Source organism: Melospiza georgiana, chromosome 2, assembly GCF_028018845.1.
Source record: "Melospiza georgiana isolate bMelGeo1 chromosome 2, bMelGeo1.pri, whole genome shotgun sequence".
NCBI lineage: Eukaryota > Metazoa > Chordata > Aves > Passeriformes > Passerellidae > Melospiza > Melospiza georgiana.
In genome coordinates, this window is record NC_080431.1 from 33,515,157 (window position 1) to 33,528,481 (window position 13,325).

Below are 13,325 nucleotides of genomic sequence, written 5' to 3' on the forward strand. Positions count from 1 at the left end.
AAAAAAAATGTCCAAAAGATGACACACTTTCTAACTTGGAATAAATGTTATTTATCCATAATAGTTCACTTTTTTGCTCAATTCAATATAATTTCCTGGGAAAAATCCCCAATTTTTAGACAATGGTTTTGGACAAAAATGTATTTGAGCTAGCCTGAATGTAAACATTTTGTGTGTGAGAAAATCTACATGTATGGTAAAATAAAGCGCATTTGGATTTAATCATAGTACTTTTAGTGCATCACTTATGCCAATCAGGAAATCTAGCTAAAGTTCTACTAACATAGAAATACCAGCATTGATTTTCTTCCATGACAGGTGGCACAGAAAATAAATTCATTTATTTAAAATATGATTTGCACCATTTTCCTTTTGCATAAATCAGCTAAGGTCCATAAACGAGAAACAACTTGGATTTTATTTTAACCAGATTCACAACTCATGGAAAAGTTACTGCCATGTAGCAGTGTAAGAAATCAACCTAATTCTCTGCCAGCCTGCTGCTCATACACAGAGAGTGCCTGTGTAAGTGAAGGCTACTCATAGTGTGAAACCCAGAAGCACCATAAACTGGCAGCTGAGAAGCCTTGTGCTTCAGAAAAACAATAACAAGAAAATGTTGTTGAATTTCTCAAGGTGTGTGGTGAATAACAGCACACAGTGCTTCTTTTCTTGGGGGAATACAAGTGGATTCTGAGTTGCCATGCCCCAGCAGAGAGATAATTGCTATAATTCATTAGAGAGGCTAATTTCCATTTTTCATTACTGGAGCAAAACTTTATAAACTGTGTTGAATGGAATGAGAGCTTTTATTTCCTGAGGCTGCATATGTAATCATTTTAATTCAAACAACCAGTCAAACCAGCCTATGCTGGTCATTACATCTTCTGTCTTCCTGTCATTTTGTGGTTTAATTTCTCCATCAACTCATGCCTAGTTCTACATGTTCTTTCAATTTCTCTGTCTTGAGGCATACAGCAAAGCAAACTTATTGGTGGTGGTTATTTTGCACATTTTCTACAGTCTCGTTTTCAGAATAGACCAGCCAACATCTAACATTGATCTTACATTATTTATGTTTCAGCTGCGCAAAGAGAATACTTTCACACTGGGAATGACTTTAAACTATGTCCTATTTTAAGACAAACCTATTTATTTTCCTCATGCCCTTGCCATATTTGCTGATCAAAGCCACCTACATCTAAACAAGTTTTGCTTCTTACAGGTGCTTTGCCTGTCTTATTTTATTCTACAGTACAACAGCTTGTGAAGCTGAATTTATAACTCAGCTACTGTATGCATGACTGCATCCTGTGATGGAAAAGCCAAAGGGTTAGAACTCCACTGTAGGTTACAGAGGAAAAGAAATCTCTGTCACAAGAGTTACCAAAAATAAAACAAACCCAAACCCCAAGCCACTAATAAATTCCCTGAAGGAGCCTTAAATCATTAAATCCAGGGGAACTTTACCATTCTGACAACAATTTTTTTAAGAATTACAATATGCAAGAAGGCAATCTGAAAAACAGCAGAAATCAAGAAGAACCGGAAAGGTGAAAAGTAACAGAGCAATCAGTGGACTGCTCTCAGAGCAATCCTGCAGCTGGTCTCTAAATGCCAGTGACATTCTCCAGGATTCTAGCTTGGACTATGCGGACCTACAGATGTGTTCCAGCTTCTGCAGTGCTATGCACCAAAGCAAGGAGATACCAAGTGATAATAATTTTTTAAAGCTGAACTTTAAAGAACCACCCCAAAACCAGAGTATTTCATGTTTCTGAACCTTTGAAAGCTGTAAAATATAGCTGCAATTCTACTTCAACCTCAGATAGCAGACTACGTCAGGAGCTTGCTTTACTTCCTTTATTTGCTTATTTGTTTCTAGTCCTGACCAACCCCAGATAAACAGGAAACAAAAAAGAACTGTCTGCCTTACTCATATCCCCTGCCTGTTTTCAAAGGAAATGTGGTTTGATAGCCAAGGGTTGGGGTGGTTGGCATCTGAATTAATTTCTGACTCAAGTTCTTGGTGCCAAAGCTGTATGTTTGTACAACTCTTAGATAATAGACTCCTCTTGTCAGGAATCCTAAAAACAATTGTATCCATAAAAATGAATAAGAAAAAAGCAGCATGATTTTTTCAATGTGCAAAATGGTTTAATTCAATGAGGTATGGGAGAAAAGGTAAAATTACTTTTCATTTTATCTGAACAGGATTACCCATCCCCCTTTTTTGCTCTTATGCTTCTTGGGTTCAATTATTTTTAGAAGATATAACTTGCCTCACATCATCCCACAGATGGCTTCCAGCCCTTTAAGAAATGTACTATGCAAATCTCTGTGGTGTTTACACTTCCTTTCAAGGTGGTTTTAGCAATTTTTATCTCATTTATTTACCTACTTAGAAAAACCTGGCAAACTATCAAAAGGAAAATGTGCAGATGAGTGCTCTTCATGGAAACTAGATGGATGCTTAGTAACAAGTGGACTCACAGGGATAAAACAGCAGGTTCCCAAGGTTCCCAAGGTTCCCAAGCAAGGCTAACCTTGGGTTTTCTGATTAGCTTGTTGAAATTCAAATTCATCTGATGCCTGTGGATCCTTTCAGGACTAGTACCTCTTCTGATGAAGAGTGAAGTTATCTCAAGCTGTCTTACTATGCACCCCAAAGGCTAAAAGCTGGTGACTGTGTTGGTGAAAAGCACCTCTTGGCTTTTCTTCTCTACTGATAAGCCTACACAAGGCTCATGATTTTGGCCTCCCTCCCCTGAATTTGCAGTGCAGGTTAACAGCTTGCTGCCCTGCTAGCAGCCAGCATAGCATGCTCCACACTTAAAATTGTGGGATATGTTTACCAGGCTGCAGTGCTTCTGCTGCCATCCCTTATGGTACAGACCAGCAGGTGCAGGGCACTAAACACTGTCTTGTGCTGCCCATGTGATGGCCTTTCATATGTGAAGCCTACAGGCAAATTAAAAATTATACGTACAGGGAAAAAGTAAAAACTTTACTGTGTGCCCTCTTTGGCTGCTGGGAACAGGAGAGGAGAGCACACTTTGTGTTTCCAAGCAAAAGTCTCGAGAGTTTTAGTGCTCATGTACCTGAGCATGCAGCCAAATTCCTGGCTATCTTGAACCTCTCAGCCTGCACGTTCACACATGGAGAAACAGGCTTCTCCCTAGTATCCCCCTCCTCTCTCCAGTGCACCCTTGGTGGAAAATGCAGCATCTTTCTCTGTTGTCATAGTCCATGAAACAAGTTTTGCTCCCCACACTGGCCCATGAAAATCATACTGCTTTTCTCCTTCACAAATGACACCCCAGGCATAGGAAGGTACTGTAAAAGAAAAACAGGTAGGTTCCTTCAGGTTATAAATGATGACATATGAAAGATGACTAGGACAATTTGATTTTCTTTTGCTGGGCTCCCCCTGGAAGACTGAGTGGAGAAGACAAATAGCTGTGACTAAGTAAATATGACAGTAGTCATATAAGGGATGGAGCAAACCATATGGAATATCAGAACCTTATTTAAATGAACATACTTTCTGAACCAGAATAATATTTGAATATTATGAATAGAAATTTAAGACACATCTTGCTGTGCCTCATAACTCCATTTTTCTCTGTAATTCCTTTATAGCAACATATTATGCCTACAATTTCTATCTGAGAGACCCTTGCACCCTTGCCCTATTTACCTCTAGCTGAACATCAATCTGACTTTTAATAGCTGCCTAAAGATCCACAGTTTGGAGTCTTTGCTCCACCTGGTTTCTGATAACAGGCAAAGCTTGATTAACTAATCCTGATAAGTTACTATGGCAACTTCCACCACTGCAGCAAGAATTAACAGGTATGTTCTTATCATTGCTCTTTTACCCCAACTATGCATTTTAATCCATTAAAATTAAATGGTGCAAATAAAGTTGGAGCCTTGGACTCCTTGCTGGAAATTAGTCATTTGTCTGGATCATAGTGTGAATATTGCTTTCTTTGTTAGAACACACTTCAGCAAGCCAACAGCTAGAGAAGTAAGGTATAAAAATCAGAAAACATTGCATCCAGAAGTGCAATAAATCCTAAAGAGAACCTTAATGTTAATCTTGCTATGTGTCACTACTAATAGTGTAAAAGGATTCCCAGTTTCCAATTCCTTTAGGGAATGGCTACCTGAATAAGTACAAAAATTCAGAGGTTCTAAGCAGCAGACACTCTAGTGTTCCAAATGGGGGAAAAAAAAATTGAGGTGTGCATGTAAAGTCAGCTGTGTGATCACCATGCAGCATCAAAGCCCTTCCTGAAAGCCTGATAAGTTCACTTGCATTTTTTGAAGAGCTTCCAGAGTGAGTGTGGGCTCTTTCCTGGATGCAAAATTCAGCAACAGGCTTGTGTCCTTAGCATCCCCTGAGTACCTCTAGAGGGTGGCTCATATCCTGTAGTGAGAGTCTGGCTTTGGTCACCCTAGTCTAGGAGGCCAGAGTTAAATTTTGCGTGGTTATAAGACATAAATGTCTTGCTCAGATCTTCCTTTTACAATGATGCTCTTCTAATCTCTGTTTTGTCTCTGATTAAGTGAATGGCTGAGAGTAGAGAGAGTGTTATAGCATGAGAATGAGTGGCCTTGAAGTGATTATGGTGCCTTTGCCATGGGGACACATTAAGGAACAAATGACATTGAAGAATATGTCCCTATATATCACTAACTATTTTCTAGATTTCTGAAAGCGTGTTTGCCAGCCATATTATTTCACATTTTAGCACAGAAATAAATCAACATTACAACCTGTGGAAAATAGGATTTCTTAAAAGTACTTCCACAACTAGCTTGAGAATTCCAGAGGTTTTGTCCCAGAACATTACCAAGTCAATTTTCAGCTAGTGACATTCCCAAGTGAGCTGCATGTTTTATAGGCAGTACTTTTTCTCCAATCCATCTTTCCCCTGTATGTCTATATCCGGCTGATTTCATGATAAAAGAGACTTTTAAGGGATCCGGTTTTGCCACATTGATTTTTATCAAGCAAGGGGTGACTTGATAAAAGTATGATGAATCTAGGCCTCTCTCTGCAGACAGAAAAGAGCTGAGTTATCCATTTTCCATTTAACAATGAAAGTTTTTACCTAGGAGAACTAAAGCTGGACTGAGAATAAGAATCTGGATGGGATTGAGACAGGCGCTGTCCTCTTTTCTTTCCCAGCTATGTAAGCATTATATTCTGGGACACATGGGTTGGGTTGCAGTTAAAAACAGCCATGGTTTTCCAGTCCCATCACTACGTGTGAAAATGCTCTGTACCTGACAAATAGGAGGATATTCCCAGTCTCTGGGAGTCTTCACCCTGGACTGTATTCCATCTCTACTGCTCTGCACCTGGAGATTGCCTGAGCATAAGTGACAAGGGGAAGACTATGTACACTTTCCCCTCTTGTGAGGCAAACAGGTTACAGTTCAGATTTTGTTAACTTGGGTATTAGGAATATCACACTTTACAGAAACAGCTGATTTTTTTTCTGGATCACTCCATTCCCATGGTGCAAGTGAATGGTTAAAAAAAACATACAGAGGCAATGAGCAATGCCTGGGAATCCTGCATTTTTGACTTCAAAAGAAAAGTTTTGAAGATAGAGCTCATTAAGGTGGTCAAGACAGGAACTGAGTTTTAGTATGTGTTCAACGCTGAGCACAGTGTGACCCCTTGTTGCCAAACCAAATCAAGTAGAAATACTACCAACGTGTATCATAGTAATTTCCTAGTCTATCCAGACCATGAGCTCCAGAAAGAAGAATCTGTGAATGAAATTCATCTAACATGATGTCATTGTTCCTGTCTGAGCTACAAACTCTTCTTCTGCAGACAATGGTGGGAGGCAGGAACTGAAGAGTACAAGTGTTACTTAATCCAACAAAGATTTTTAAAGTAGCTCAGATCAACTGTGCCCTGAAAGTGCCTATTTCTCTCAGTTGACACCAAAGGATACAATATCTGTCTGCTCTGGGGTTAGATACCCCCATTTTGTCAACTGGATTTTGTCTGGATGAGGGAATAAGAGTTGAAAAGATTTTAATGTACAAATTATTTCTAATATTACAAATGTTCCCTGATTTGTAAATGTAAAAATTATTTCTAATACTATTAGTTCTCTGATTTTTTAAGCCCATTAGCATTCATTGTGAGATCACAGAAAAGGAAGTTTTTCACAGGTTCATTTATTATGCAGTGACTTTTTTCCTCTAAATGACTGATGCTTTTTTCAGCAGAAGAAATACATTACTCAAATTCCTGTTATTTCTCCATATATATCACACTTTAATATAGGAGCACTGTAGGTACGTTATATTAAAAACACAATGCACTTTAAGCAATTAGCTTTTTACTTTACTTTCTTTTGCAGTTACTTAGGTAACATAGTTATTATTATGTACTGGATATTTTTATGGCCTTGAATGCTTTAAGAGAAAAACAACTTTCATTCTGGTCTGTTTTCATTTGCGTTCCTACTTAGTATTTATGCTGTCCAAATATATAATAAGAGAGGAAAAGTCTCAGCACTTTAAAGCAAAGGCAATTATCCCAGAGACTGCTAAGAGCTGGTTGAGTATCAGCAGTGTGGTTTGCTTCCATACAAATGAACAGTAATGTCAGCTGTCCATCAGGATCTGGCAGTGCTTTAGTCTTGCCTGAATTGAAATCCATCAGTATGGGTGTTGACAGGTCAGCTGGGTGTCTAAGAACACACCACAGATGGTGGAGACCTGGAGTGAGGTTCAGCTGCCTGCAGAACAATATCCACTGCTTTGGAAACCTCCCCTCTCTTCCAGAGCTGATGTCAAATAGGTCCTGCACCATACCTGAGACCCTCACGTGAAGTTTCTCCCTGGAAAGGCTGTGACTTCTCAGGCAGTGGCATCTAGACAGTGATTCAAGTTTCCAGCTGTCTCATTTTGTTCTGATTTAAGATCTTATGAGCAGCTCCCAGCTCCCTCATTTAATCTAGATACAAATGAATTTAACGCCATGTTGTAATCCTCTGGAGCATCTAGAAGATGGAAGAACTTCTGTACGGCCTTTATCACATCTCTTAGCTCTTTGCAGATGCCTAGATAGTTCAGGGCATGTCACTTATCATGACACTTGTGTTTCAGCCAATGGTTTCTGCCTGTTACTGAACCCCTCGACTAGCTCTCCACTGCTACCACGGAAGATTAACAAATCCAGCTCCACAGAGCCCTTGTATTAGAGACACAGAATCAGACAGAGTGAATTCCATTTCTTTGTACCAGAAATAACATTTACATGACATACATTCAGTACAGAAGCAGCAAGACTCAAGAAAATCAAAAAGACATGTACACGATGGTAATTTATGATTGCTGCCACCAGATCACAAAGCCACTGGAACAGGGTGAAATTGTGAGCTTCTACTGAGTCCCCAGTTGACCACATCTAAGTCCTTAATTCTGATAGTTTTAGTGACTTTCACTTTGGTAGGCCTGTTTGGGGAGAAGTCAGGTATTGACTGCTCAGAAGGAGTTAGATTATCTCAGTTTTAGCCCTCTACAACCTAAATATCTTGTCAAGCCTGAAGTTCTTCATAGCTGATGGAGGAACATGGCACTTCCACAGAGCTATGCATGCAATTTTTGGCAGATATCTACATTAGGCTGGGAGTTACCCTCTGAAAATACCTGGTTACCCTCTGAAAATACCCTCTGGTTTTCTTAACCAGCTGTGCAAGGAGTCCATACTATTCAAACCTAATCCCGTAGGAGGAGTTTTTTGTTATTGTGTACCTCAGTACTTGGCAGCATCCAGAACAGGATCTTTTGAAGTGTTTTGCAGTTATTCTCCCATTTTCCATGGTGACTAAGTATGTGAATTAATAATATCTAGCTACTCATTTTGCCCTCATGTGGACCTGTGAGGTTGCTAGGGTCTACACCCAGACCTAGGATCCAGAAAATGCTGTTGGGTTTGCTCAGAGAGAAACAGTGTTAGGCTTGTCCTCTATTAATGATGGATACAATTTTATGCGATGAATCCACGCTTTTCCCTTCCCCAGAATTATTAGTCATCTTGGCTTTCCCATCAAACATCTGTAACTACCCACTCAAGATTTACTGTTTACGCGCAGCTCTGCATTATAGAAGCATTCTGTATTGCTATCCCAACAAGCTAAACTGATACATTGATATGATTGAGGGATGGCAAATATTGAAGGATGATAAGAGCAGAAAAAAAAAATACAGGCAGTCTTTCCTAATGTAAAAGATTCAGGTTTGACTAAAGAAGGGTCACAAAAGGGTCATCACTTGTAATGAAGATAAACCTTCTTATTTCTTGTATTTTACCTCTCTTTAGTCACTGTAATACACGTAAAAGTCCATTAAGTGCCATTTTCTGTCTATTGCCATCAAAGAAGAACATATGAGATGTTTACTTTGGGAAATCAGTTTCAGTCTGCTGTAACCTATTTGTTCTGAATGGAGTCCAGCACTGCACACTCCTGTTATGAGTTCACAAGATTTCCAAGTGCTGCAGTCTAACGAAATAAAATAATCTGCAAAGGCTGGAGAACACTCATTGCCAGCAACGCATAAAATATGTTTTTTTTTGGAGATGAGATTCACTATTTGAAACTAATTTAGAAATTACCAAAGTTTTAATTCCTCTATTGGTATCTACATTTGTACACAACTGACTTTGTTGCGGAAAGACATTTTATGTTCTGTAGTTGCTTGCTCAAAAAAGGACCCTCTAATTCTCTAGTGGGAGATGAACAGATGATACACAAATCCATTTTTTATGAAAACTTAGAACTGGTTGGCTGCACTCATCTTAGCAATGCAAGAATTCAGTGCAGTGTAGCACCTTCCAGGGAGGCAGGCAGTTGTTGCTGCTACAGTGATATTTCTTGGAAGCATCTAAATAAGCATGGTTTATGCACTGCAAGTGGGGACACAAGCCCTGCCACTAATTTTTAAACCATATTTTTTTTCCTAATATGATATTGAAACATGAAATGCAGAAGATATATATAAAGTTACTATCTTTCTTTATCATGAGCAAGAACATTAAGAATTGACTTTTCCTTCTGCACAGATTCATGCACAGACACGTGAAATGAAATGTGATCTGTCTTCCAGCTGAAAGAGCAGTGCAAATGTATTTCCTGCTCAGATTATTCTTCCAGAGGCTGGTAATATAAAAAACTTTCTGTATATTGGAAAAAATCCCATGTCTTTTTTGAGTAGAAGCTAAAACATCAAATGGAAGGAAGTAGATTTCAATTCAGATTTACAAGGTGAAATTGAATAGAAGTTGTGTAGCCTTTAAATTGACAATTTTCATTTGAGTCTAGGTATCCTTCTAGGTACCTGATGATACCATGGCAATGAGTATGATAAGCAGTATGATAAGAACTATGTATCAATATATCTTATAGCCCAAAATTTCCTTTGTGCACATCTGATTCATAGAGCCTAGCTCCAACCCCAAGATTTACGGTCACATTTAGACATCTACAAACTGGATCTCTGAATTAATCATCCAGATTTTATTCATCCTCAGTGAGGAGAAGGAGGTAATTCAGATTCTTGTCTTCAAATGAGTATTTGTAGCAAGCTCTGGAGGTACTATCTCTACCATTAGTAAAGGAATGAAGCAATAGCTCAGACTTCAATTGTAACACTAGAAACATGAAAAGCTAGGACAAATAAATCCCACTTCATGTTAATCTGGTTTGGTATGGTAGAGATGTGCAAACTTTAGCCTAGATAGCTTACTTTTCTTTACCCTAACACCAAGTTCAGCAATCACATAGTTTTTCAATGTACACCAAGTGAAGATCCATAACTGTGCCATTATCTTCATCTTACTGTTTGATGAAAGTCTGGTGATTAGGAGTAGATTCTATCTGCTGATTTTTTATTGCCCACCTCTCTAACAGTGTTCCATAGTACCATTCACAGCCCTATGACTTTCCTGGAAATGAGATGATGACCCCCAAAGAGTGCTCACACCCATCAGGTAAGAGAATTTTAACTAGTACTAAAAAGTCCATTTTAGAAGATGACAATGCAAGCACCATGTTCCATGAGACATCACTCTTCAGGCAAGGTAGAAACTGCACAGCAGTCAAGATTAGTGCATTTTCTTTGATAACTAATTAATGTAGACATTTGTGGTTCCTGCCACTGTTGGGGATGGCCTTTCCTTGCCCATGCTGGTCAGGGTCTGAGCAGCAGGCAGACCCATTCCACCTGAAGACAGAGGCAACCACTGTAACAAAGCTCTATCTCAGCAACCACCTCACGCATGTTGGGAATGCAATGTGTCGGATCCAGCAGCACGCACAGCCATTCACCTGGGGGACGGAATAATATCACCATTTTTAAAAACAGGACTCTGTCAGGTCTCCCAGGAGGGTTCTGACAGCCACCATCATTCATCCACCTTTGCCACCTGGAACTGGTATTAACCATGAGGGAAAAAATGATCGCACAGACTTAAACTTAGATATTGGTGCGAGACAGAAACTGAGACGAGGCAAAACTTGATACTAAGCAAACACTTATTTTGGAGAACGAATCAAAGCCTAAATCTAACAGCAAATGACCACAATGAATGTGGTAAAACACATTTATTCATTTTGCATATTGCATCCAAACAGCTAAAAAGAAACAGGACTCTGTCTAAACATGCAAAATGTAAAACTGGAGGAGCTGTACACTTCAGGAATCATCTGCTGATTAACATCACACATGGTTATCAAATCCGACAGCACAGCATATAAGGGTTTTGGGGTAGTAGCCTGTGAGAAGTCAGTAGGCTTCCAAAACACTTGTGCAAGCCTGTCATCTTCAGCCTTAAGAGTGTGACCCAAAACTCCAGAGTTATGATGTATTGTACAGGCTCACTGTTTGTATCTCATGGCTTCAGTATGCAGAAGATACATGGAAAATTAATCTCAGAACTTTAAACCCTTTAAGATTCATACCTTCTGGATTTTATTCTATTGTCTTTTGAGGAAAGAAACTCTTGAGGCTAAACATCCTATCCCAGGAAAATTGTGCTATCATGGCATATTTAATTATATTTATAATATATAACTATATTTAACAGTTCAAGACTGTGGACCAAACAGAGTCTAACAAAACTGAAATGAAATCTTCACTTTTAGGAATGCCCTGGAGGATTCCTTGGCGAATTCAGATCATTGTCTGATTTGTCTACAGTCTTGTTACTTTCAGTCTTTTATAGTTAAAATGCAAAGCAGATGATATATTTTTAAGTAGTATTTTCTATTTCATGTAGTTTTGGAGCAGTGGCAAAAGGTTGCTCACAACTGATTTGTTAGATTACCATCATATTTTTTCACTGTAACAAAAATTATAGCACAGTGGAATAAAAAAGTTAAAAAGAGACTTAAAGTACATTGGAATTTATTCCTAAAAAGGGTAGTTCAGGGTATCTTCCTCATGGAAATTGAGACTTTATCTGCTTTTAATTTAAGGAAATCAGAAGGGACTCTAAAAGGACATTTTCTCACAAAGTGTGACACAGTATATTCCCCTCCCCAGGGTAAAGAGCATAGAAGGTGTTCTTTCTCAGATGAGGTGCATGCTCATCCACTAATCTATGCAGCCACTGTACTGTGTGTGAATGCAAATCACCCATGAATGCCACGGCCAATTTCTCAGTTGCCTGTCTCCACAGTATGCATGTGCATTATGCATTATATGTTTAAGAGTGCATCAGCTCCCTGGTGAAAAATCAAGAAAACTTCCGTGTCCTCCTGAAAGAAAATGCAGAAATATTTTATACACGTCCAGCCAGGTCAGGCTGCAGTATGTTCTCGGGAGAAATACCAGCTGAATTAAGACAGCACTGCTGTACAGGGATGTGGTGGATACAGAGGGACTGGGGGCAGCTCAAACACAGGAAGCAGCATGGCTGTATCAGTATGGTGCTCTCTGTAGACTAATTAGTCCTGCTAAGAAGCTGGACTATTAAGTCCATGCTAAATGCAAATCTGTGCCTTCCCCTTGGGCTGTGCTGAATGAGCTCTGCCGAGGAAGGCTTTTCTGTTTGGAACCAGGGAGCTCTAACAGCCACAAAACCTTATGAAGCTGTAAAGCATAAGGAGATTGGCCAGCAAGACAGGGGCATTTTCAGGGAGAGCCCAGGAAGGCCTGGGAGCTCATTTCCATTGCTCCAAGCACAGGACTCAGAGCTGAATGCTACTGCAGTGTCTGCATTGCTCTACATGCCCTTGTGGGGTTTGAGACTATGGGGATGCTTACACCAGTTTTTAGTTCACTGGAGGAATACATCGCTCCTTTCTGGGGATAAGGCATCATCCTTGAGGTGAGAGAAAAATATTGGAAGGCAGCAGCAGCTCTGGGCACTAGGCAAAATGAAATTAGAATGCAAAATTACAGAAAGAACTGCTAGTACTTGAGCCTACAAGACACACACACAAAGTAAAGATGGTGAAGATGAAACTTAAACAAGTGTTTTGTCCATCACTGTACAAAGACAAATGGGAATGAAGTGAAGAATAAGAATACCAAAGCTTACACCATGTTGCATTGTCCTCCAGATAGTCCTCTGGGAAGCAAGAGGGAAACAGATTCAGGGAACAGAAAAACAAAACAGAACAAAACAAAATAAACCACAGGTTATACCAAACAGGAAACCACAGAGAAGATAATGAGTCTCTATAAGCAGTTGATTTTAAACGAGAAACTTGATATCATGCTCTACAGAATCAGGCATTAAAATTATGTAATTTTTGGCAATTAAAAAAATTTACTGATCTTCAGGTGTACTTGCTAGATGCCTGGACTAAGATCGTCACTTTCTGGCACTTTTTAGTAGAGGGATAAGGAAAGATTTCTCTGAGCTGTTTAAATGTATACTTTAGGAGGAGATGAATTGTGCTTTAGAAATACATGATCTCAGATCAGTTGCCTAAACCCATGCTTAGATAACTGAACTAAGGCCTTTATTTCTCTCTGTTAACAGTCAAAATGACAGTCATCTGGACTCAAATTAAGGTAGTTGGTTCTAAGTATCTGCTCTATGGATTTTTATACTGAATCAGAAAAGTCCTCATTTTTGCTTCTCTTACAGCCAGTATAAGGTGGAATACAGTTATTGAAATGTAGGCAGAGCAAGTCAATTTAGCACCTCTGAGATATTCCATTTAACTTCCAACCTGGTCTCCTGTAACCTTGCTTTCACCTTTGGACATCTTGGAGAGCACAGGCATCTCAAAGAGCATTAGGTAACTATATTTATGTAGCTGAATTTCACAGGG

The 13,325-nt window shown here is 39.2% G+C and overlaps 1 protein-coding gene across 1 annotated transcript in view; it reads right to left on the minus strand.

The window, feature by feature from the left end:
* GPC6 (glypican 6) overlaps nt 1–13,325 on the minus strand; it is a 725,714-nt gene that overhangs the window by 46,185 nt on the left and 666,204 nt on the right. The window contains exon 7 of the mRNA XM_058018930.1: nt 12,584–12,613. Coding sequence (XP_057874913.1) covers nt 12,584–12,613 — 30 coding nt within the window. The remainder of the gene's footprint in view (nt 1–12,583; nt 12,614–13,325) is intronic.